Raw genomic sequence first — 26,524 nt, forward strand, 5'->3', positions numbered from 1 at the left:
CAAAGATTACAGTTTAGCTATTTTGCCTTCTCTTGACCTCCAAGGACCTAGTTGCCGGAAAAATGTTGAATATAATTCCAGAAGAGCTGAGAGCCTAAGCCATGACTGGGAATGGTTGGTGAGTGACGGATGCAGAAACACTTGGGAGTGACATGCATAGAAGTTAGCAGCTGATTGAATTTGAAAGGCTTTTCTCTCCCACAGTGCTCTAGGTGCATAAGGTCAGGGATTGGGATTCTGCCCAAGGACTGGGTATTCTACTCATACTTTTGGGCATGGAGCAAATGTTGAAAAAAACTTGGTGCCAATTGAAAGGCAATATTTAATAAACATTTTTTTTGCAGTGTTTATTCCAAATATCTAGAAGTAAAATATATTGTTATGTGCTTCCAGATTACCTTCCAGTTTACGTCAGTGTGCACCCCTACCAAGAGTGTGTAGCTCTGTTCTCTGTCCATGTTTTGTCAGTACTAGAAATTATCAGTGTTATTTTTTTCCCTGATGTGATAGGCTAAAAATGAAATACTGTGATTTTACTTTGCATTTCACTGATCACTACTGAAGTTGAGAATCTTTTCTTCTATTTAGTATCTATGAATTGTCCATTCATTTTTTTCAGCCTAGTTAAAAATGTGGGTCTCTTTCTCAATAATTAAGAGCATTACTTATGTATCAGTGATATTAGCCTTTGATTTATTTATTTGGGAAATATTCAAATGTGGTATTTTGCCTTCTAAAATGATTTAAAGGAAAAATATCTATAATACAGAAGTTCTAAGTTTTACATGGTAAACCTGTACTTTTTTTCTCCTTTATGTTTGTTTTATGGTGTACTTGACAAAGCCTTTTCCACACTAAGGTTATGAAGATGTTCTATTATATTTTTTCCTTATGTAGTATTTATATTCATGCTTAAATTTGAATCTTCAGTACATCTTAAATTTATTGTGTGTTAGGTGAGGTACGGATCTAATTTCAGAAAACCCATTTCCTAAATGAAGTTGTAGCCAACAAACTCTCCTGCCTGCCTGTGGTCAAAACCAGCCCTGTGGAATTATGCCTCAGATTCAATGAGGAGTGATAAAGGAAGATCTACTGCATTGTCTCAACACATCTCTCTCTGTCTCTCTGAGTTGTAGTAAGAGACAAAATAATCTTGTTCTCATTTAATCCATTTAATTTAGAATCAGTCTGTGAGATTCCATCGGTCTGTATCTCCACATTACCTTATATAGTGCTCTTTGCATAAAAGTGATTAAAAATATTTGTTGACAAATAAAAAAGAGACTAGAGAAAGGAATGTAAGGAAGAGAATATTAACACTAATTATGCCTTCAACTTAACCTGGTAGGGAATATATACTCTATTCAACTATATTTAAGTGGAGTAAGAAACTTGGAAGAGGAACAAAGTGGTTTTAGTTTTTTCAGCATCCTGACAAAACGTTTAGGAGGTTTAAAGATAATATTTGCAAACCATACAGCCCAGTGTCTGCACACAGTAGGTCCTCATTCCTGGTAACTAGAAAATAGTTATTTTATTATTTCAGGCTTTCACTGGAGGGGAAGATGTATCTATCATGGAATCTTTAAGTTTTTAAGAGGAGATAGCTTCATGTATGAAATAAGAGCCTAAACACTCCAATAAATCTGAATTTTAAAGCTTTCAAATGGTTAACATCACAACTGAAAAAATAATAACTGAAGTTCATTATTCACTGAACTGTTGCTGTCTTCCTAAAACTAGACATAAGAATCTTACAAAAAATAAAAACTGAACATTAATGGGTGTTATTCAACTTATATGTCTTCTCTACTCAGTCATAGCCTGTGTGTGTTACATTCTACATTAGGACAAAAACAGGGAACCAAACTAATTTATAAAATGCTATGACTTTAAATATCATATGTTAGAATAAATCAATAGGGAGAATAAATTTGAAGTGGCTGAAATAACCACCTTTGACTTTAAACCTTTTGGGCTTGGGGAAATCACTGATATGGCACTTTCAGGAGATTTGATTTTATAGGGTTCTCAGCCGGAGAGTTTTTAAAAATACAAAAAGTGATAGAGCCTTAGATATAAGACAGGCATCAGGCTGTCACTGTGAAGCTGCTTTGCTTTTAAATGGCCTGTTCCCAAGTTTGAATCCATAATCTAGTGACAGAAGAGCTTTGGATTTGCTGGCAAAGATGAAAGATACTCAGAAGCTATTACCTTAAAATAGAAATTGATAGATAAATAGGCTGTGGAAGTTTAGATTCTGACCTAAAGGGAAGTGGAGAATTAAATTGAGATAATTATCTGTTCGCTTGAGACAAAATTAAAGTTCACCTTTAAAAGGAGTCAGATCATTAATGCCAAAGTGTAGATTCTCATTCACTTACATGATAAGGAGTAAAAAAGGAGTTACTAAAATTGTCTAGATTTATCTAAAATATTATAATTCATAAACTTACATTTAAACACATGTTTAAAATATGCAGAGTATTCTCAAGGACTTGGAAAATAGGGAGAAAAAGTGCCCCTGAATATTATTATTTAAAAAGAAAATGTCTCTTTCTTTGTGTTTCCTATGTAGAATAAGAAACTTGAATTCGCCTCTGGTATTGTGATCAAAGAAACAGGAAAGAAAAAGATAGATATTAATAGGGATCATCTCAAGTTAAATGTCTTTATTCCTCAATCATCGCCTGCGTCTGTTATATTCTAAATTAGAACAAAAGCAAAGACCAAACAAATTTATGAAATGCTATGACTTTAAATAGCTTAAGTCCAAATAAATCAACAGAGAGAAGCATCATCTCAGGGAACTAACCAAAATCTAGTTATGATCAATAAGAAAATTCCTAACTTTAACTTTTCAGGGATGATTGCTAAATAATGGCTAATTACTGCTCTTGGACAGGGAACCAATGTTCCCATGGGAGCCTAATTCCCTAATTAGTGTCTGGGTCACTAATGTTGCCTTAACCAGGATACTGAATTAGACAAGTGACAGTCCATCAATGCACCGAAGGGCAGTATTAGGAGGTATTCATAACCCCACTTAGGAAACAATGCAGGGTGAGGGGAGTCTTTACTCCCTTGAAGAGTACCCAGTGAAGGGTTTTCCATCTCAGCAGCTTAGAAGGGTGTGGAGTGAAGTTTGAGAGGGGGAAGGAAGAAGTGGACTAAGTAGTAAAAATTCACCCAGCTAAGTCAGTCTGCTCCCCATGAAGCTTCTAAAGTGCCTTATTTTCGAATCAGATCTAAATCATCTAAGTAAGGAGAGAAACACAGACATGAAGCCAAGTAATTCAACTAAAACACACGATTGGGATTTCATTGTCCATGCATTTTAGGACAAATCACAATTTAGTAAAGAAAAAAGAAGCAACATTTGAAAAGTGGTTTCATGTTTTGCCTCACATTAGGAGAGCAGATATAGTCTTTGAAACTGATGTTCTCTAACAGTACTATAAAGAAACATAAATATATAGTAACTGGGATATGTCTCTATAGTATATTTTCTAACTTCAAAAATTAAAATTTTGTAGAATTTCACTTGGAATCATACAAAATGAAAGACATGGAATTTTAAAAACAATGCATGCATCATGATTTTAACGAATCAGAGACTTGGGATTCTGTCACATTACATTGTTCTCATGCATAGCTATATGGTCGTTCTTGGATTCCTTGATTACTCTCTGTATTATTTACGTAAACTCCTTTGTAACCCAGATGTTCCAGAATACAACTTCTTGATTTTTGTTTCTTTCTCTATATTTAAACATATAAATATATTCATTCATTTAATCATTTACTCAACAAATGTTACTGAATGCCTGTTTGGAATCAAGCAGGATACTGAGTACTGATAGGGCAGTGATGGGCTAGAGTAGGCACAGTCTGTGGACTCATGCAGATAAAGTCTAATGGGTGGGACAGATATTACAAAAATAACCACACGAATGAATGAGAAATTACAAACTGAAGTTAACTGCTGTGAAGGAAAATCACAGGATTCAACGGAAATATGAGAAAATGTCTCAGCATAGAAATGTGGTTATAAACTGAGTAAAATAGTCATTTATTAGTACCAAGCACCAGGATATTTCTCTCTGGTTTGTATGGCGAAAGGTCCTAAGAACAAGAGGAAATTGTTACAAACCTTAGGATTCATTGCAGGCAAGAAAGGCACAGAGTAGAAACACTGTTTCTTTCCCTCTCCACCAAACAAAAAATTTCACATTGTGTGTATTAAGTAGGCAGAGAGGACAATATCAAAAATCACAGGAAAGAAGAAAATAGGAGCAATGTGCTCAAAAATGTTTCCTTCCATCAGTAATCACATTGCTTCTAAAAGGATCAGAATTCAGTACAGGTTGGGTTTTGCTTTTTGTTGTTTTTGTTCTTGACACAGGTGGGTTAAAACTTTCAAGTGCACATAAGAGTTATATCCATGCTTATTTTCAAACACTTTCCAATTTTGTTAAGGGTTTTCATGGCCTATCTTTGCTCTGTTCCAGGAGATTACGTGGTCATGACTGTCTATTTTGACCTGAGCAGAAGAATGGGATACTTCACCATCCAGACCTACATCCCCTGCACACTCATCGTTGTCCTATCCTGGGTGTCCTTCTGGATCAATAAGGATGCTGTTCCAGCCAGAACTTCTCTAGGTGAGACACAATTCTTTGTGTTGTACTGTCCCAAGGTAAGTACCAAATATGACTAATCCTTATTCCCCTTTAAAAACTGACTTGCTTTTAATTCAGTCATCAGTTACATAGAAATGCCATTTGTTTCATTTTAAAGAAAACTAGCATGTTAAAAAAAAGAAGCAGTGTATAAAGTTTCCTAGTTTTGTTTTGCTAAATTACCTCCATAGGCTTTCTTCAGTAAGTTTTAAAATAATTTAAATTAACTGCAGGAGGTTGAGGGGAACTTTTCTTTTCAGTAGATTTTTTTTTTCTGATCTCTGGGCAGTAGTACACTAGAGCTGCTCACACCAGCTCATGAGAGCTGATTGTGTTTATCTTTTCCCAATGTTGTGTTCAGTGATGCCACATTGGTAGTGAAATCAACCAAGGTGAAAATATTAACAACACGGAAATAGGCAAACACTAAAAATCAGGGGCACCTTTTTTCTAGGGAATCAATTGTTACACATTTACTAGCACACCACTGGCTATTGATTAATTTCAACATGCATAATTATTGTGACATTTGAAGACATACATACACAGTAATTGGCTCCTTATAGAAGAACCATTGAAAAGATTATTTTGGGGAAAACATAATTACCTGTGAAATTCTGGGACCCCTCTCTCCACTTTTAAGATTATTTGCAATTTGCTCGATCTCTTGTATATGGTGATATCTGTCTTGGAGTTTCACATCTTTTTCCTCACACAAGGAAAGAGGACTCACGTAGATTATGACAAAGCCACAGACTCACAGGGACACTGGAGGCTAGGCCCATGAATAAAATTCTCATACTACATAAAATTTCCTAAAGATTTAACTAAAACTACTGAAAAATGAATTATAAAACCACTGTCCTCTTTTATCATCTGTATGAAAACTAGAACCATATTTCTTGCTCACTCTTTGACTAGAGAGGCAGTATCATGTAACAGTTAAGAGCTTGGATTTTAAAGTCCAGAGAATCTGGATTTCAACCCACACATATGGTATGGCCTTGGATATGCCCTTTAGTCTCTACAAATCACATTTTACTCACGTGTGAAACATATATCATTTCCTGTACCTAACTGTGGGGTTTTATTAGGTGAAATTAGGTATTCCATGCAAAGTGCACAAAGCATAGTAGGGCCTCAGAAATGTTAGCAATTATAGTCATTTTCTGACAAAGTGATCTGTACCACGTTATTAAAACTGAGGGCAGAAATGATTACTGGGAAAAAAAAAGACATCATTTGCATTTTTGTTCTCCTCCAAACCTAATTTAGTTTCCCATCTGTTTCAAAATAAAGTTATTTTGAGTTTTTCTGTTATATGAGGTACTTTATGTTACAGGCTCTATTTAACAATTACAATGTCCTGTCTAATGCTACATGCTAAGACAAACCCAAAATATGCTGAGTCTATTACTTTAGGACTATTATCTGTGATTGTGAGTAGTGTATTGCATTACATGCTTATATGTCTGTTACATCAGAATGTAAATGTCTTTTTCACTCCCAGTATAGTGCCTGGCACATGGCTGGTACCTCAGTGATTATTCAAGGAATGTATGCAGTTATAAATGGATGGAAAAAATGCACTGATGCATTCCAATCTACCCATTCCAAAAATATTTTAAGGGAAGGATTTTAAATCAATCTCTTCTCTTGAAGTCTAGTTCCTGCTGGTCAAAATCCCTCTTAAGACCACTCTAGTAGCTCATTTCTACCACTTATTCAATGAGTGCTCACTGGCAAAAGACCATGGTGGGAGAAGGGATCAAGGTGAGTGGGCTAAGGAACAAGGGACGGGTCCCCAAGCACATAGCAGGTAGATGGCTCCTCTTATTTGTTGATCATTTACTATAAGTCAGGCGTCTTCAACATGGTCCCCACGCTTTTTCTACTCTTCACAACAGCTGCATGTAGAAGTTGTAATGATAATAAAGGTTATCATCACACTTTTAGAGCTAAGGAAGCAGAGGCGCTGTAAGGTTAAATGACATTTACAAGGTCACACAGCCAGCAGATAGTAGATCTGCACCTTGGCTGATTGACACCTAGATTTGCTCTGGGTGAGACCTTGTTGAAGGCCAGCTGTGGGAAAAGGTAGGGTGCTGAGCTGAGCCGGTTTCTCTGTTTTAGCTTTGCTGTCTCACTTCTTTAGATCAGTGCTTCTTAGATTTAACTGCACATTTAAGTCAGTAGGGGACCTTTAAAATTACAGCTGCCATAGTCCAACCCCAAGAGATGCTTATTTAATTTGTTGACAGCATGGGCTGGGTGTCAGGATTAAAAAAAAAAAAAAAAAAAAATTCCCAGGTGATTCTAATGTGCGATCAGGCTTAAGAACACTGACCTAGATTTCACTGAGTCCAATTACCTTTTCCAGTGTTTACAATCAAGAGTTGAACCAGATGACATTAAACACCTGTGAACTTCAAGTTTATTGCCATAGAACAGTTAGAGAGCCAGGCTGTTTGATGAGTGAGATAAATATACCCATGTGGCTCAGAGATTGACTGCTTTCTAAGCTCAGATCACCACAGAATAGGGAATATTCATTTTGGAACTTACAACACTTGAGTATAGTTTGGTACACAAGTGGTAGCTGGTGAGGTTTAATCATGATGTAAGGATGATGGATGAAACAAGGACAATATGAATTGGTATTTTTCACCCAAGTTATGAGGTAAGGTAACATGCCTGAAGAGCTTACTTCATGCCAAGACTGGAGGAATTGAAAAAAGCTATGGATATTTTTCATGTATCTCAGGTAAGAGAACTCTAATTTCTTTGCTTGGCAAAACTAGGCTTAAAAACCACATTAAAAACAAACAAAAAAACCACATCAGGCTATCTTGTTGTTGGTAAATCACTTCAAACTACCATTTGTCTATTCTTCATTGTTCTCTTCTCTGTGGCTCCAGGCAGACCGGAAAATATCTTGAAGCGTTTTTTGAAGAGTCTTCTTTTACATGGCTGGGATGAACTTCCATGTAGCCTAATAATATGAGACGGGCCACATTCTCTTAAGTGAACTTATCCATGGTATCTACTCTGAATACTGACATTTTCACTTCTCGTAGGTTATATGTGGTTTGAGGCCTGAATGTGGAGTGAAGACCAAAGTGCCAATTTAGTTTTGAAATACCCCCACAAAAATATCAGCTGTGATTAGGTATAATCAAAAACTTCTACATGAATTAATGTATAGACAACTTAAGTGAAGCTTTTTTTAGTTTGAGAAGCAGATCTTTCTTCTCTAAAATAAACGATAATAACACCTTCTATTTATTGAGACTTTACTAGGAATTGTCACTCTATGTGCATTATTTAATTTAGTCTTCCCAAGAGCCTTAGGGAGTTCCCCCAGTCACTACCATCCCATTTGTAATTGAGAAACTTGCCCATTCTTATGTTTCCATCATGACAACATGGAAGACCCACATATCTACATCATATCCCAAATTAGGAATTTACAGTAGCTCCCAAGTGTGTGGTGCTTCATCCTGCATATTATGGACCTATTTATAGAGAGGAAATACAACAATGTGGTTCAGAGCATTGCGTTTAACGTCAGACTTGCTAGGCTTGTATGTCATCTCTATCACTTAACTAGTTTATTCCTTCTGTGCTCAGTTTTTTTCACCTGCAAACAAAACAAAACAAAACAAGGATAACAGTGCTTACCTCATTGTGAGGATTTTGTGGGATAATTAATTATACAAGTACTTAACGTAGTACTTGGCCAAAGGAAGAGATTCTTAAGTGTTAGATACTGTTCTGTGCAATTAAAACTATCTCCCCCAAGTCATCAATGTGGATTCCTATTTTCAAATGTAGGTTGAGTCTCTAGTCTTTCATATATACACTATTCTTCAATTGTTTTATTTATTCATTTGATATTTATTGAGTCCTAGCACTATACTCACTATGGGATTACAATGGACATCAAGATACATTTCTTATCTGTTGTCACAAAGTATATAGAATAGACAGGGAGATGGAAGACTCCATGATCACTAACAGATGCAGAAATTTAGACTGTTGAAGTGACTTAAGTTCCTATAACTGGAGCTATAACCTATGCAGATACTGAATCTGTGTTGCCTTTATTATAATTAACATAGCTGTTACAGAAGGTAAGCCCCTGACCCTTCCCCTGTAGATACATATAGGTTGTCTTAACTTTGTTCTTTGTCATTAAACAATTATTGGGGAGGACTAGTTTGCTTGGGCACTGTTGCACAAGGGGGAAAAGAAGTGTTTTGAAATCAGACATTTAATTTTTGTGTTTAAATCCTTCTGCTACTTTACCGTCTGACATGGCGCTGGTCCTTTAGCCTCCTTTTCCTCAACTATAAAATCAAAATGAAAATATCTGCTGTAAAGATTCAAAGAGAGAATGCACATAAAATGCTTATCAGAGTGCCTGGCACGAGGAAGTTTTCAGTAAATATTAGTTATGATATTACTTCTGAGATACCTATTTTCATCACAAATAGCCTCTAAAGAATTTATCCATCAGAACATGTCAGTCGCGCAGAACGCACCTCCTCTTTATAATACTTTTAAATGACTTCTCCTTGCACTTTGAATAAAATGCAAACGCCTGTGCATGCTCTGCGTGATTGAACTTCTACTTCCCCAGCGTCACCGTGATTTCCCCGCCCATCCCCAGAAGCCAGGTATTTTAAAAATTCAAAACCAAATAAGGTTTCCCTTCCTCAGAACCTCCCTTTAATTTTTTTAGTGCTAATAGCCAAAAGGTTGGTTTCTTCTAATTTTTTAAGCTTCGCCTTAAATATCACCTCCTCAAAGAGGCCTTCCATCAAAGCAGGTTCTCACCATCCCTGCTCTTCTGCATGGCACATACCATAATTTGTAATTATACTTTTCTTTGCTTACTTGATCCATGGTGGTGTCTGTCTTTCGCCGAAATACAAGGGACATATGGGCAGGGACCATGTCTGTTTTATTTCTCAGCACGTTTCTCAGCACACATCTGTGAACTGAGTGAATGAATTTGAGTTACACCTCCTTTCCCAATACTGAGGTTGCTCCTCAGGAGTCACAAAACACGTTCGGTTTCATTAGTGACACAGTTTTCCAACCTGCTGATGTGGTCACACGATCTGTTTTATTGTGTCTTCCTCCAGGCATTACCACCGTCCTGACCATGACTACCCTCAGCACCATTGCCCGGAAGTCGCTCCCCAAGGTCTCCTATGTCACGGCAATGGACCTCTTCGTATCTGTTTGCTTCATCTTTGTCTTCTCTGCTTTGGTGGAGTATGGCACCCTGCATTATTTTGTCAGCAACCGGAAACCAAGCAAGGACAAAGACAAAAAGAAGAAAAACCCTGTATGTATCATTTCTTATTGGGACCTTTGACATTTTTATGCAGAGAGGTCACCTGGTTTTGTTTTGGTTTGGTCTTGCTTAGCCTATCTGCAGGCTGTCCACACTTTGGGCCGCAAGATGAAAAGGGACTGTGTGAGTTTGGCCAGGCCATAAGGATTCATTAAGGTCGTCAGTTACTTGGGAGAGACCTGATTCACTAAGGGAGACTCTTGCTCTCTTTATTTCATTGGGAGTATAACCATGGCTGAACAATGCATTCAACTTCTAGTAGCTTGTTATTTTAGGTTTCATTGATTTTCATCTTTCTGCCTCTTAACTAATATTTTTAAATTATTGACGTTTTAACTTAAATCTTTCATCCAGTGATTTCCAATAGGAAGCCACAAGGTTCTTGAAGTTTCAGGGGTCACCACACTGTTGCAAATAATGTGTGTGTGCGTGCATTGCCAGAGGACTTCTATTGGTTTTATAGTTAAAAGGTATTTTTTTAGCCTCCCTTTTTCATTTTCTCATATATAAAATGAGTATTACAAAAAAGACATATCTTATGAGACTGCTGTGAGGAATAAATGCGGTAATGGATGTAAAAACCATTACATAGTACCTTACATTTATAGTTGATGATGGTGGTTGATGTTGATGATTTACGCAGTTACCAACCTGGATTGAGTTCAGTGACTTGGAAACAGGTAGGATGGCTTCACCTTGCCACCTAACTTTAAATAGAGTTGATGAAGCATAAATATAAATGCTTAAAGCAACTGTCTTTTATTATGGATGTTGAAAAGAGCATGTAGCTACCCATTTGCCCACTTAAACACAGTGTTTGGTTCATAGGAGGCCCCATGAAAATTAAGGTCCATTTCCTTACAATACTGGGGCAAAGGAACTCCAGAATTTATAGCCTTTCCTGGTCTTCTGCTTTAAGGGCTATGAGGGTCATGATAGTGGCCAGCTTTCTGACCCATGGGCTTTGGGGAGCTGAATTATAACCACAGAATCTAGCCGATTCTAGATTGCATTCTGATGCATCTCCAGAAACCCAGGTGAAATTCTACAAATTGCACGTTTATTTGAATGTAAGACATTATAACAGGTGAAGAAGCATCATTATTCTTGACGATTAATGCAAAAGAAATTATCTTTAATTGCCCAAATATTCGCTATACTTTATGCAGCCCTTTCTTTCTCTGTCTGTATTGCCTCTCTTTACCTTTGCATTTTCTCTATCCTTAGTTTATTTTCCTTGTTGTGTTGTTTTTTGTTTTCTCCCCCTCCTTCACTTGCTATTTCATTTTCCCCCAAAAGATGGTTCTACTGACACTCAGCATTATTACCTGCCAGTAGAAACAAGGATGTGAGGACTGGCTTAGGACAAAGCCCTCTGGTCCTCTGTATTGTGGAGTGGATTTTGTTGCAGAGATAGAAACACTTGGATTCCTTAAGCCAGGGTCATGAGATGGCAGAAGAAAAGAAGGCAGAGGAGAAAGGGAATTAAAGAACCTGCAAAAATGAAATTACCTGAGAACTTCATGCATTTACCCCTTTTAAGCCAATTAGATGATTTATCAGAACTATCAAGAGCCCAAGCTGTGAATGAGAAGCTGAAATTTCATTTTCCCATTTAATATGCCCTTGGGTTCATTGTGTCAAGGCTCTCCTAGTAAGGCCTCCTTGATCATAATTAGAAAATAAAATCAGTATTTCTGTACAGGGAAAACGGGCAATAGAAGGCTTCCTCACACGTGGACAATACTGGCTTTTGCAGTTAGATCACTGTGGATTAATTTACTGAAAATTTCACTAGCAATAAATCAATCACCAAATTTCACTTTCCAACTAACTTTAGGCATATGCTTTATTCCAAGCTCAGAACTGTCCTTCTGTGTTTACAATTTCAGTTCATTTCACTTGCTATGCTTTCAAAATGTATTTTTAATTTATCTTATTTTGTCTCTCTTTTTTTTTTTTTTCTTTTTTTCTTCTTTTAATTAAAAAAAATGCGATTCTCTTTTCTGTCTACAAACCCAAAGCTTCTTCGGATGTTTTCCTTCAAGGTATAATGTTTTTTGGAATGGAAATTCACTGCATGCAACTGCTGAATTTAACTATTAATGCTTACATGGTGTTTTATTTATTTTTTATGAGCAGACATTTAAGCATTCCACTAGAGATAACACATTTAAGATGGAGAAAGTTCTATAGATTTCTAGAATTGATTCAGCAACCCTACATTAATTCAGAGGTTTTGACCTAACGTGAGGCTAAAAATATCTCTAAGCTCTATGAGATGTCATTAGTAAAGTGGGCCTCTTTAAACATCAAAGCCAAGACTTGCGCTCTCTTCTCAGATAAAAATGGAATCCAGTTTCACTGGTTGTACCTACCACGTTCCATATATACCACATATGCCCATATATACCATATATGCCCTAAAATTTGACTCTGTAAATCCTAATTCAACAAAGGATTGTTTTTCAATAAGTACATGCAATAATCTCCACTGACCTGAACTCTACCTGTCAGTTCTATAAAAATAATACAGTCTTTTTGAAGTGCTTTAAGTTAAAACACCCATCCCTTCCTTCCAGGGTGATCCAGGGGCCTTTGGCTCTATCATGCAATATTTAATGAGATTTCTATTCTCAGCTGAATTCTGATAGCTGATTCACAGACAATACGATTTGTATTTATATTATCCTAAAACGAACTCATCCAAATTAACATTAAATAAATGTTTGAGTTTTCTAGCAATTTTGTAATTGGTGCAGCAGCAAAGATTAGATTAACATTTAGTTAATTGGTACTAGTTTCTTCTCATGCCAGACAGAGTTTGATAGCTAGTAACATTTAAAAAAATGTTTCACTCACATGTAGGTTAATATTGCTGACATTCTGAAGCTTCTGAAAGGTGAACGTTAGACAAAGTACTTATATATTCTGTTAAAACATAAGTAAGTCATACCATTGTGGTATAAACTCAGGAAACTTCTACATTTGTATATATCTTGACAGTTTCTATTAAAAGCATTTAATACATTTGCTCAGTGTAATGGGGTTAGTGTTTGCCTATATAGAGGAGCATGACACAAAATTTGATTTCAAAATTGACGCGTTTTTAATTTCTCTGTTCTACTCATGTGCAACACCATTAAATGCCTTCATGTAACCAACCTCACATCTAATATTTACTAGAATAAGATTCCATGTAGTTGTTTGATTTAAATCTTTAAACTTTGAGTTCTTTTGGTGCTCAATCTTCTTGCTATAGCTATTAGCTTGGTGGTATTATTTTCAGCTGCACTGCTTAAGCTCAAAATTTGAAATCTGCAAATGTGCTATCCTTCTAAGTTCAATTTTACCATTGTAGATCATGATGTCATAGCAATTCCCTGAGTACTCATTTTCAGATTCATCATTCACATTGGTGACACTGTGGAGAAATGGTCTAGGATTTAGCAAGTATAACTAACTCTGATCCCTCTCCTTCCCTACCCTTATCTCAGGCCCCTACCATTGATATCCGCCCACGATCAGCAACCATTCAAATGAATAATGCCACACACCTTCAAGAGAGAGATGAAGAATATGGGTATGAGTGTCTGGACGGCAAGGACTGTGCCAGTTTTTTCTGCTGTTTCGAAGATTGCCGAACAGGAGCTTGGAGACATGGGAGGATACATATCCGTATTGCCAAGATGGACTCCTATGCGCGGATCTTCTTCCCCACTGCCTTCTGCTTGTTCAATCTGGTTTACTGGGTGTCCTACCTTTACCTGTGAAGAGGTATGGGTGTTACTGATGTGGGTCTTACTCACTAAATCTCATGGAGAGAGAATGTCCTTTCTAAGTCCACTTATATAATCCCCTGAGTGGTTTATAATACTCTGAATTTGTTTCTATGTTCTAACCTGGTAAATTGTATTCATGTCATATTGTTTGCACCCAACTCTCCTGTGGTAAGTGTAATTTGAGCTATACTGTTTGCTGTGTCTCAAACCTGCAAGGCAAAGTGAAATTAGAGCAAGAACATTGAAACCAGATTTTTTTTTCCACTAAAGGAATTGCAATAGTGAAAGCCATGACTATTTACAGTGGTGGTATCCTTACTCAATTCAAAATACAATTAGATGCAAAAGATCCAAAACTGTATCCTCTGTTCATCTGGGGTCAAGTTGTGGTAAGTTTGATCCCAAAAGGATATCTCCCTTATTTGAGAAAAATCACAACTTGCTTTAAATATAGGAGCCTATACCAGAAATCTATTTCATCTCCAGCCCAAGATATGAGGAAAATTTCCTCCACATCACATGTACAATGATGTAAATATTTCAATAACGTAGAATGCTTCAAGTTTAATGCATGCATCTCTCTAGAGCCAAACAAATGGATTGAAGTTAACATCATAAAGTATTGTCTTTTATTCTGTGTCTTTGGGCTGTAAAAGAATCATGAATGTAATTATAAGGGTTTGGGGTTTGGAATTGGAGGGAGGAATTTTCTCTACCTTCTCCCTCATGCATGAAGATTCAAACATCTTATTTTTTTCTCGTATGACATATTAAAACACCTTAAGTTAAATACAGACTGGATAATTGACATCTGCCACCTCGAAATATGCCCAGTTTCATAGAGAATAAAGTAAATGTGTGTGCTTGTTGCTGTTTTTTCTTCCTTTTAGGATGATGATAGGTCATAACAGAACTTACTCTCCATCTCAAGATCTGCTTCTAGTGACTGTGAGTGCCTTGTGGGCAGAATCCTTGTCATTTCCTCGTTGGGTCCTCAGCACCTTGTATAGTGCTTGGCACATAGCTGGCGCTCAATAAATGTGGTTGGAAGTGAACTGGCTTTATATGCTTCTGGTGAATCTCTCTGAGCTGGTCTGGAACCAGTGATTCATCTTTTCACATAGGCATTATGCAGTGCTATTTGATCTTGTAGAAGTAAACAGAAGGATCCAAAGAATTTTGGCTATTTTTGTTCATTATCAAACATTTACTTTAGGCAAAATCCATACTCCTTTTAGAACAATATTGACAGCCTACATTTATGTACAGAAATGAGTCTATAGGGCATAATTAGAACCTGTGTATTATTGTTCCAGGTTTGGAGGTGAGTCAGCTCTGACCCATCCACCCTTTCACGGAGGACACATGGCAGGCATAAGCAGGAGTCACACCTGACTGGTGTTCAGAATGGAGTAATCTATGCTCTGTGAAAACCGAAATGTACTGAAGTTAACATTTAAAAAATGAAAGGACAAATGAAAGACTTACATGGAGGTTGAGCCTATGACTGTGTCCTCATTCAACGATACTGTATTCGCATGAAGTGGTGGTCCCAGGCTTCAAACATGATGAGTTGAGCTCCATTTTCAGGTACTCATCCTGAATCCTTATTTTTCTAAAATAGCACCCTTTGCAAGTTCTTCCTTTTGGCAATCATTACTCTAAGTCAGAATTCAATCATAGCTATAGATAATCTAAAAAGAGTAGAAAAGAAGAGAAAGTGGCATTGTTAATAGAAAACCATGTAAAGTCATGATCAAGTCATCCGGATGAATCTTGAAATACATTTAGCTGCCAATTTTACAAACCTTTACTGTACCAGTGCTCTAGTATATAACCTCAAACACATGTAAATAGAATTAATTATTTTCTTGTTTTGAATTGTTAACATATTAAATGTTGACTCTTTGGGAGAGTTGTTGGCAAATTTTCAATGACGAGAAACATGTTATTATTGTCCACTTGAAATGTATTCCGTTAATGGGGACACTCAAAAAAGCTAGCTTTCCAATGTGTGCATAATATTGGCAACATGAATATATATTATACATAATCTAATTCTTAATTCTCAGCTGCTCCTGGTCTATGTATTTGAAAACCTTTTCACAAAGGGAATTGCTTAATATGTGGACTTTTACAATAAAAATGCTGCATTCTAATCTATGGTGTGAGGTCAGTGGTCTCGTTGGACTTGTTTGTCTTAAAGAGTGTGACCCCTCTTCCCTGTCTCATTCTCCAACACTTCCTTCCCTGTATGTGAATTTTATTTGTGAGCAGTGTGATCATGTTTTGCATGATAATGCTCCTCACTTCAAAGAAATTAAGAGATGTGTTTGGGGTGTGGAGTAGATATACAAGACAGAAAAGGTATGAAGTGGGTGAAGCTCAAGACTTCTGTGCCTAAAACTTTGGTGTGGTTAAGAATATGGACAATGGTGTCAGACATCATTGGGATCCCAACTCTACCACTGACCAGTTGTTTGACAACTGTCAATTCAGCCTTTATAAGCCTCCATTTTCCCAGCTGTAAATTAGGTATAATAAGGCCACCCCATGTGGTGACACCAGCGCTCTGCTGCCATGCTCCTCCCACTCCCATCAAATCAGCTCTCTAAAAGCATCAGCACTATTCATATATGTCTTAAATGTGGCTCTGTAGCATGCTGTTTCATTTTTAGAGTACTTGAATTGCAAACCTTCCTTTAAACTATAGGCTGAAAATCCAAATCTCTTATTGATAGAAATCTCACAGATTATTTTCACAGCCAAAGAACCCTTCTCTGTAGCCCCCAAAATTAAAAATATAGGGAGCCAGTATCTTATTTTCTTGAAGTCCTTTGAAATTATCAGAAGAACAGAGTTAGCATAATCCTTTACAAACACAGCTGCCGTAACCTTCCTCTAGCTGTCATTCTCTTGGCCCCTCGTGGCTTCCTGCATCCAATTTAAACATCCATTTCTCACCTTCCAGACACGTAAAAAAATTAGTTTTCACTTTGGTCTTGTCTTCTGTCTAACTCCATGACCTTATGTTTAGCTAAGTACATATTCATTGGGTGGCCTTCATCCCTTTTGTAAGTCTCAGTGTTATTCTGACTAGTAGCAGCAAGTTTTGTCTCTAATGAAAGTCAAATTAAATTTAACCAAATGATGCGGTCATTGGGGATTATGTCAAAAATTGTTATCTCTATGACTGTCACTATGGATTTTTGTTAAACATGTAGAAGAAAGGGCGAATGACCTAGACCAATAGCTCTGCTAAATATTTTTAATGCTCATTGAGTTGCCAAAGGTCACACAGCCAGTTAATGGCAAACCCAGGAGAGCCACCCAAGTATTACTCTTTCTACTGCCCCTCACAGTGTTTTAGGATTTGGAAGTAAAATTGTGGAATACATTATTATCTTCCTGTTTATGCTTTTTTCTTTTGGATCTGCCAAATTTGAAGATGCCTTCTTTCTCTGATCTTGACTTCAGTTTAATTGCAATGAGATAAATTTTAAAATATACAGCAACAGAGATAAGTTGATAGATTTTACATTTATTTTATTCTCTAATATAATGAGCAATCACTTTTCAGTGTTACCCACTGCTTTCAGAATTCTGTTGCAAAGAAGGGATCGCCAATCATCTGAAAAATTGTAGACCCAGAGTTGGCCTTTGTCCCTCTGAGCTTGGAGCAATAGAAAACCAGAGTTTCCTATAGCTAGTCTCTACAGGCTCATTCTTTCGACTATATCAGAAAAGTGGTAGGAATGCTCTATTATTACTTGGTCTGAGGTTAGGAACCATAGGCCAATTACAAAATCCAGTTGTGACTTTCTTTTTCTCTATTCGCGATTTAAAAAAAAAAAAAGGTTTTTCCTTGTTATTGTTTGTACAACAAAATGGAAAAGCAGAGGCTCTTACTCCAGATTACACAGGTTCAAATCCTGGCCCTGCCAAGACTTACTATCCAACTTTTCTCTGCCTCAGTTTCTTCATCTAGAAAACGGGGATAATAATGGTTTATAGCCCATAGTTTTATTATATGGAATGACTGAAGCAATACCAAGGAATTATTGGATTGTTAGTAATTTTCTTCAGCACAGATACGGAATGTCAGAAAAGAAAGGGCACAAGGATCATAGTCTACTTTGCTTAAGAATAACGATTATCATTTATGAAGTTAATTACTACATTTTTCCACTTTGTAGGAATGCAGTACAATAAACATCTTTACTGGCATCACACCATACTTAGGAAATTCATGTACATAAAGAAAATTACAGAGCTAAGTATCAATAAATAACTATTCCCAAGTGGAACAGTGTATCATTTAAATCACTATACGTGATATGCATGAAGATAAACATGTAGATATCTTTTGAAAATTAAACATGATGATTTCCCTTAAAAATCCCCAATAAGATGATTGCTAAATAAACATGTGAAACATTATCAATAAATATGTAGCTCTATCTTAATACAGTATTTTTTTTGCAATATAACTAAGTCAAATACATTATTTTGTAGCTAAGTGTTAAAAATCCTTAATGAAATGAACATGAGGACTCAATCATTACTGAGGACTCTTCCCATATAAAAAGAAAAAAATGTCACTGGACCAGGGATAGAGACTTTAAGTCACATCTGAAGATTTTCCAAATATTCCTATCTTGGGAGACTCAGTCTGTCACATGTGAATGAAACAGTTTAGTCCCTTCTCCTTCTGACATATCTTAATTCTATCACTCCTCTGCTGTTTATTATGGTATGATATTATTATCATCTAACATTCAGGCTCTCCTAAACTCTGCCATGTCTCCACATAGCTGTCTTGACTCATCTGTCCTATTTCCTCGAGTCTTCTCCAAAATAGTGCCATATTCCTAGAATACCTTTGTTGCTCAACATACTGAAGAGTCACTAATTAAGGATTCAACCTGGTCCATGAAGTCTTTCCAGTGTGACTAAAGTACGATAGGCTATTTTCTTTCACCTCCTCCAGTACTTGATGTGATTTTTGAATAGTCTAATCCTAATGTTTACCTCAGCTAAGTACTTACATTCATCTAATCCTCTTAGTAAACCAATTTTAAATGAACCATTCTGTGACAAGAATATGATATAAATAATTCACTATCCATTTGCATCTTAAATCAGGTTTTTTATCTTCTGTATATACAAATTTGCTATACAAATTTGCCTCATAGTTTTTTTTCCTGTTACTTGTATTTTTTACGGGTCTGTAAATAAGACCCCCGTCAAAGAAGTTTTGATTAAGCATCTATAAATTCAATTCAATATAAAGCTTTCAGAAAACACATATTGCAAGTTTCACATAGGGCACTGTGAGTGTGCAGGAAGACATGCATTTTAGGATATTATCTGCTTCAAAATGCCCACAATATGATAGAGGAGTCAGACAAGAATACAAAGTAACTATAATGAAGCTGCACAAAATAGTTGTATGTAGAAGAAATTGTTCTAACTGTGGGTGACCCAGAAAAGATTTCCTCTGTAATACAAAGCATTCTACCATATGTGAGGAGGACCCATTACTGCTTTAAAACTTTCTTTCTGACTACTAATGAAAGCCTTGTAGAAAATTTGAAAAATATGAAAATGCACAAAGAAGAAATATTATCCTTTATCCACTAGCAATAGTTAACCACTAAAAGCATCATTTATCTTTTTCTCCTTTTTCAGTTTTCTTTCTCTATATATTTAAACAGACAGATGATATATAAATAAATGATAAATAGATAAAGGTGTAGATACAGATATAGGCATAGGTAAAATACATGGTATGTTTTGTAGCCTGATTTTTCACACAATTATGCATGTGTGTGTACATATGTAACATAAACGTTTTCTGGCATTCTATTATATCACACAGCTATACTATAATTTATTTAGCCAGTCCCTATTCTGCTTATTTTTGTGGTTATAAATAATGCTACAATCAATATCTGTATATATCTCAGTTACTGTATATATCGCCCAGTATTTCTATAGAATAAATACCTAAAAGTGGCTTTAGTGAATAAAACGGTATAAGCATTTAACAGAGTCCTGGCAGAAACCAGATGGTACACTCAGAGGGATAAGTGAAGAAAAATTAATGAAGGGGTTAGTTGCAAAGATGTGGGCAAGGTTAAGACCCACCAATAAAAGAATGATGTAGTACCATGGCTCTAACAACAGTGGAAAGTCATTATTGTCTGAATTAGTGTCCTATTGCCACTGTATCAAATTACCCCAAACTTAGTGACTTAAAATAGCACAAATGCATCATCACGTCTGAAAGCTGCAAGTCTCACTGTCTAAAACAGAAGTGTCTTCTGAGCTGACTTTCTGCTGGATGCTCTAATGGAGAATCTGCTCTTTGCTTTTACAAGTTTCTAGAGGCTTTCTGCATTCCTTGGCTAGTGACCCTCCTCCATCTTCGAAGCCAGCAATCACATCAGTCCAACCTCTGTTTCCTTCATCGTATCTCCAAGTCTATCTCTGACCTCCCACTTACACGAACCACTGGGATTACATTGCGCCCACCCACATAATCCTGGATATTCATCGCCAGATACTTAACGTAATCACATCTGCAAAATCCCTTTTACTAAGTAAGGTATATTCACAGGTTCTGATGATTAGAACATGAGCATCTTTGGGGGACAATTATTCTGCCTATTACACCCCTCTAGTCCTGAAAAGTGCAAGAAGGAGGAGCAGTAATGGAACCTAGAAAATACCGTGCAACAGAAGCCACCCAACAGGAGCTGTGGATTTAGATAGATGATGTAGCCACTGCCAAACAGTGGTCAGGTAGGGAGGGAGGGTGAGGGTATTACCCAGCATTCTCTCTTCTCCTCATAAAGCATCCCACTGGTCAAACCAAGTGGAAAGTATTAGAAGGCAAGGAAACCCACCCAGATAGATTGGGCCAGAGAGGTCAATGTCGTGGGGCATACCACATAGTGAGGACGGTGGAGAATGAATCTAGAGAAATGGATGTAGACTATCCGGCAAATCTCTCCCAACATTAGCACATGTAGCACAGCCTCTCTGCACCCTAGTCGTCATAACTCTCTGATGATAAAGGTGAAATTTAGGTCATTTCAATGGATTCCTAGTCTATAAAAAAAAGTAATTTTTAAAAGGAATCACAGTGGAATTCTAGAGACCCATATATTTTTTTTTTTTTTTGAGACCCGTATATTTTATACCATGTGTTCTATTGAGCACAAATAACTTTCCAATTGGCTTTACAACAGTCAAGCAAACACCTTCCGAAGACTGCTTTCTGGGAGTTAATGTGGGTTAATTAGCCATGGCCCTCTGGTGAGCCCCATGGCAAGGATGCCAAGTCAGGCAGTGATCTGCAGTCCAAAGCAGCCTGGAGATGTTTTAACAGAGGGTGGACCTTCTGATGCAGTGTTTCTCATCTACTATTGCTCAGTTTAAAAGGAGACAAGGCTTCTGAGTCAGTGGGAACCCAAGGGTACAATTCTATACTGGCTTCAAGGCTAAAAATAGCAAAGCCAGAGTCCTATTTCTGTAAACAAAATGACTATAGAATGACTATAGGACAATGAAAACTTAATTGGCATAACTTAACTGAAAATGATTACAGCGGAACCATTTGGTGAACGGATAAATTCAGTAGGTGCTTTGAACCCAGTGTCCAACAGAGTACAAGACTACGATTTCCTCCCAGGGCAGTGCCCCCACTCTTTTGAAAGTCACGGGAAGAGGTAAGTCCTCATTAGGACCGGATTGGAACCCTGCTGAACAGAAGAATAGGGAAATTCTACTCGGTACTTCAATTTAGTTCCTTTCCTGTTCTAAGCCTCTACTGACTCTGTCTCTCCCCTTTCACTCTTTCACTTTTTTTTTTTTTTCCCCCAAAACTACTTGATCCCTTTGTAAGGTAATGAACATGTGATTCAATTCAGTAAGTACGTTGAGCACCTACCATATGCCAAACACTGCACCATGCTTTGGAGCTATCATGGCACAGGCCTTGTCCTTATAGAGTTTACAATATAATGCCAAAAAAGTATTAAATTTGAAATTCGGTACGTGGTGACAATTATTAATGCATAACTAAAGATCTGATTACAAAATTCTTACCCCCTCCCAGATCCTATATATACATGGGAAGTTGCCATGGGGTACAATATAAAGGACCTTGATAGAAAATCAAATAAATTTTATTCCAGCTCTATTTTTACAACTGACAAGCATTATGACCTGGGGAGGGAGGGCGGAATAGCAGGCTCAGAATTTTCTAGTGAGGGATTTGGACCACATGAACTCCACGTTTACCTTTTATATCTTATATTATTGAATATATAAGCTATGTATGAGATTTCACATAAACATCGTGAGTACTAATACTTCCTTTGAAAAAGAATGAAGCAAATGGATGTAGTTTCTTGAGTATCAGTAGACCTGTTATTATGTTTATTTAGATTTATACTAGTTCACTTTACAAAATGCATTTCTTAGATTGGTCACAAGTTTTAACTATACAACTGCATGTAGAAAAAATTAAAATAATATTTTAGTAGTTGGAAAATATTCTACAAGATGTATGAACAGAATAATCCAATTGTGAAAATATACCTATATGTATATCCATATCCATACAGTAGCCTTTATTTCTTAGTTTGAGATTATGAACCCTTACCAAATGAGGAAATCCTTAATGCTACTTACCTGATTTGTGCTATATACATTTGCCAACCAAGAATTAGGCACATAAAAATTGATTGTCTTTGTGACACGTGACCTGAAATAGTTTTCTCTATTCACAGTCTCAGTACCTGTAGGCTTATCTCCCCTGACCAGAGTCACATGGCCCTCTAGCTGTGTCTAAATCTCAGTCACTTTGAGAGTCAGCTTTCAGAGGGAGCTCTCCCATGAGAATCATCAAGTTTTTTGCCACCCATCTGAGAATGAGCCATGAAAGTCACGCATGTTCAAAGCAAATCATGACCTGCAACTTCTCTGGGATCCTAACACTGGGTCATTCAAAGTAAATTTTGAGTTGGCCACCTAGTGTATTTTAAATGAGAAAATCATAAAGATAACTTACAAATTTGTTAGAAAGACAGATAGATGACAGACAGAAAGTTATAAGAAAAAATGCTAAAAGTATTTATGATGTTTAGAGCATTGGAGATTTTTTTTTTAAATCCCATTCTGAGTTTTCTAAAATCCTCAGTTGTTCACATGAATTAATCCTACAATCAGAAAAGGGATGTTTTTAAATTTAAAAATTGCTATGATAAAAATCTGGATTTTAAAAATACATAATATGTAGTCAGCTTAGAAAAGAGCTTTCTTAGAGAACAAGGAATTCTACTTGGCAAAGCAGACTGCCGTGGTACGTACACTATTCACACACACAGAAACACACATACACATACACAAGAGAAAAAGTTTTTTCTAACTGTTATATGTTCTAAAAACCAGAAGTAGAGTGCATTTACTTTCTGTTATTGCTCAAACACATTCCCTTGTCCTCTCCTCCAAGCCCTTCTTGTTTCAGACGGCATTTCAGGAAACTATTTGAAGACAGCCCGTCCCACATCCGCACCTCCACTTTCATTCTTTTCTCTTTGAAAAATACAGAAAGTGCTCAAGGGAAGCACCAGGGCAATAGCTCTGGAGATTAGAGTTCTCTTTATATTTCCATCATTAGAGGGGCCCACGTGGCAATAGTTAATCTGTGTTCCACCATCCCACAGTGTGGTTTTAAATGTTTCCACAGTGATGGGGCCCCCAAACTGGGTCACGGTGGCCCACCTCCAATTCGTCACAGCCACTCTGCTGTGAGGCTGATGGAAGAATACTGCAACATTCCTCTTCCCTAATGTGGACTGGTTAGGAATGATTCAGTAGTGTGCTTTGCTTTCCACAGTACCCACACAGAGATAATTAAGTGACATGTTTACAGGACACGATAGAATATGCATATTGATTGTTTTTTAATATTCTAGAATCTCACACCTTACAAGGACCTTGAAGATCATCTCCTTCATACAGTGAGACTTTTATTCAATTATTCATTCATTCATTCAAAATATTTGTTAAGCATTTACTAAGTGCTAGAAATGATGTTCCATGCTGAGGGTAGAACAATAAAGTCACAGAAACTCGCTTCTTCCTTTTTCAGAAAAAAAATTGTTCCCTTATTTAATAAATATTTCTGAGTACCTACTGTGTATGAGACACTGTGAAGCATTAGGTCTAGAACAGTACACCTGCAGCAAATGGTGTAGAGACCCATATCCAATGTATACTTGCCCAACCTTCAACTGCCAGCTCCTAAATTTCTTTGCCTTGGGTTATTGGAGTTAATTTTGCTGTCTACACAGTAGGTTACAAGTGTCAGGAAGTTAATATATTCTCTTCCAGTCCCCTGCCCTCCCCTTAGCTGCTTTCAGCCATTACCTGATGTGAGCTGGTGATAGGGTGATTAACTAGTCTGGGATGAAGGGGCTACGCAGGGCTAAAAGTGTAACTTTCAGCACAACCAGGATAGTACGTGAATATGCCAACTCTGTCCTAACTCTGAGGCACAGATTTTACACTGGCTCCCAGAATGCCTCAGCATATTAAACTCCACTTACCCAGAGTGGTAATGTACTTGGGCTCTTCATTGACTACTTCCCTTCCCTGTTTCACTTCCTTACTCTGCCTCCAGTTTCCTAATATCACCTCCAAATTATCTGCCCTTGAGTAATCCTTCTCTCAGGCTCTTCTTCTGGAGAAAGCTTGGCCAAAATAAAGTCATGATGCCTACTCTTGAAGGGGCATAAAGTGTAGTGACAAAGTCAGGTAAGAAAATGGGTAATGACAATGCAGTGTGATGAACTGTATGATCAGTAAAATGACCATGCACTCTGGAAGAACATAGGGAGATCTTGGTGGGAGAGAGCTGGTTTATAAGAGAAAACTCTCTCTAGACTGAAGCATGAAGGATGGGTTACAATTAACCCACTGAATGGAGGAAGACGGATAAAATTTTTAGGCAGGAGAAAAATATCTTTTTAAAATCTTAGAACTGAAAGAAAGCACAGCCTGCTTAGGGATCTACAAATAGTGTCCAGTGGTTGGAGCTTAGAAAGAAGTGAGTAGTTGGATAGAGAAGAAGAAATAGATTTAAATAGACACTAGGTCACGAATGACCTTGCAACCCCTAGTAAGGAGAGTGAACTTTATCCTGAGGGCAGTGGAATGGCATGGACAGGCTTTAAGTACGCAAGGAAGTGACATGATTGGATTTGACTTCAGAAAATCAGTCAGACTGCATTGTGAAAAATGGACTGGAGAGGTCATGACCTGAAGCAGGGACACCAGCTAGGAAGCGCTGCGCTGATTCAGGGGAAGGTTAATAGTGTTTTGAACCATGGGGATAGGTAGAATGTGCTGTATTTTTAAGGTATTAAGGAAGTAAAAGTTAGAAAATTTGTGATTTATTAGATATGGTCTATAAGACAAAAAGTCCTGTTTCTTGCTTGTGTAAATGGACGGAGATTGGAAAATCACTGCGATAGTAAACCAAATGGAAGATTTCAGTTTAGGATCTGTTGGGTTTGAGTTTTTGCAGAGAAACCCTTGCATATTTATCATTAGAAGCAGTATTAAAAAGGGCTAACAGTATGGAATTAGGAATCAAACACATTTGGATTCTAGTTGCATGCATTGAGTAATTTATTAAATATCTCCAAGCCTCAGTTTATTCATCTTAAAATGGGAACATCTTACAATGAGATAATTTGTGAAATGGGTTTAGCAGAGAGCCTGTCCAGTAGTTATTTCTCGATTATTATGACCTTTACATTTAATAGTAGTATTACCATCTGAGTGGTGATAATGTAGTAGATACTTGGACCTGAGGTACTTAGATTGGAGCCAAGAAGAAAGAAATGAGCCAAAAATATAGTGTAAATTATTAGAATATAAAACAGTACATGAAGATCAGGAAATGGATAAGATAACTGAGGGAAAAGGTTTAGAACGAAAAGGGAAAAAAAAAGATGTAACCATGAGGAAAATAAAAGGAAATTCTTGTGAGGAGGCCCAGAAGGACACAGCAAGAAAGGTGCGGTGTCACAGCAACCTCAACCCCTCTAAAGTTCAGTGTGATGTGATCTGTTCACAAACAGACTGGATTCTGCACAAAGGTTAACTAAACCTAGGATTGAGAAGTTTCCATTGAATTTAGTAGCAAAGAAGTCAACAGTGATTTTATCTACAACAATTTCAGCTGAGTGGAGGTGGCAGAAGTCAGACTGTAGTTGTCTGAAGCACAAATGGAAGCTATAAAAAATAGAGATAGCAATTGGAGACAACTTCTTTAAGACACTGGGTTTTGGAGGGAAGGAGAGAGAGAAGAAAATAGCTCCAGGGAGTCTAAAAGAGGTGAAGGGAAAGCCTTTATCTTTTAAAGATGGGAGAGAATTTTACAGGTTTAAATACTGTTGGGAAGGAGTCATAGAAAAGAAAAGGTTGAAGAGTAAGAAAATAAATTGTATCACTAATGACCCAGACTCTTAAAGAGACTGAATACAATGGGATCTGGTGCACAGGTGAAGGAAAATGCCGTTAATTTCATGACTAAAGAAAGAACAACAACAAAAAAATTGGTGCAGATGTGATGAGGTGTGAATGTGGCTTGTCAAAAAGATTCTATACAA

The 26,524-nt window shown here is 37.0% G+C and overlaps 1 protein-coding gene and 1 long non-coding RNA gene across 6 annotated transcripts in view; one reads left to right on the plus strand and one right to left on the minus strand.

The window, feature by feature from the left end:
• The window catches only part of GABRG2 (gamma-aminobutyric acid type A receptor subunit gamma2), a 122,756-nt gene extending 108,933 nt beyond the window's left edge, over positions 1-13,823 (plus strand). For 2 of the 5 annotated variants that reach the window (XM_059919607.1, XM_059919611.1), the window contains exons 7-10: positions 4,515-4,667; positions 9,836-10,041; positions 12,075-12,098; positions 13,548-13,823. In XM_059919607.1, the coding sequence (XP_059775590.1) occupies positions 4,515-4,667; positions 9,836-10,041; positions 12,075-12,098; positions 13,548-13,823 (659 nt within the window). The remainder of the gene's footprint in view (positions 1-4,514; positions 4,668-9,835; positions 10,042-12,074; positions 12,099-13,547) is intronic. The other 3 variants (XM_059919608.1, XM_059919609.1, XM_059919610.1) reach the window with 3 other exon arrangements.
• LOC132363903 (uncharacterized) overlaps positions 9,770-26,524 on the minus strand; it is a 273,048-nt gene continuing 256,293 nt past the window's right edge. Inside the window, exons 2-4 of the long non-coding RNA XR_009502672.1 lie at positions 15,321-15,526; positions 13,608-13,817; positions 9,770-9,978 (exon numbers count right to left, since the gene is read on the minus strand). This is a non-coding gene — a long non-coding RNA (uncharacterized LOC132363903). The remainder of the gene's footprint in view (positions 9,979-13,607; positions 13,818-15,320; positions 15,527-26,524) is intronic.

The sequence above is a fragment of the Balaenoptera ricei genome, chromosome 3 (assembly GCF_028023285.1).
Source record: "Balaenoptera ricei isolate mBalRic1 chromosome 3, mBalRic1.hap2, whole genome shotgun sequence".
In the NCBI taxonomy this organism is placed as follows: Eukaryota; Metazoa; Chordata; class Mammalia; order Artiodactyla; family Balaenopteridae; genus Balaenoptera; species Balaenoptera ricei.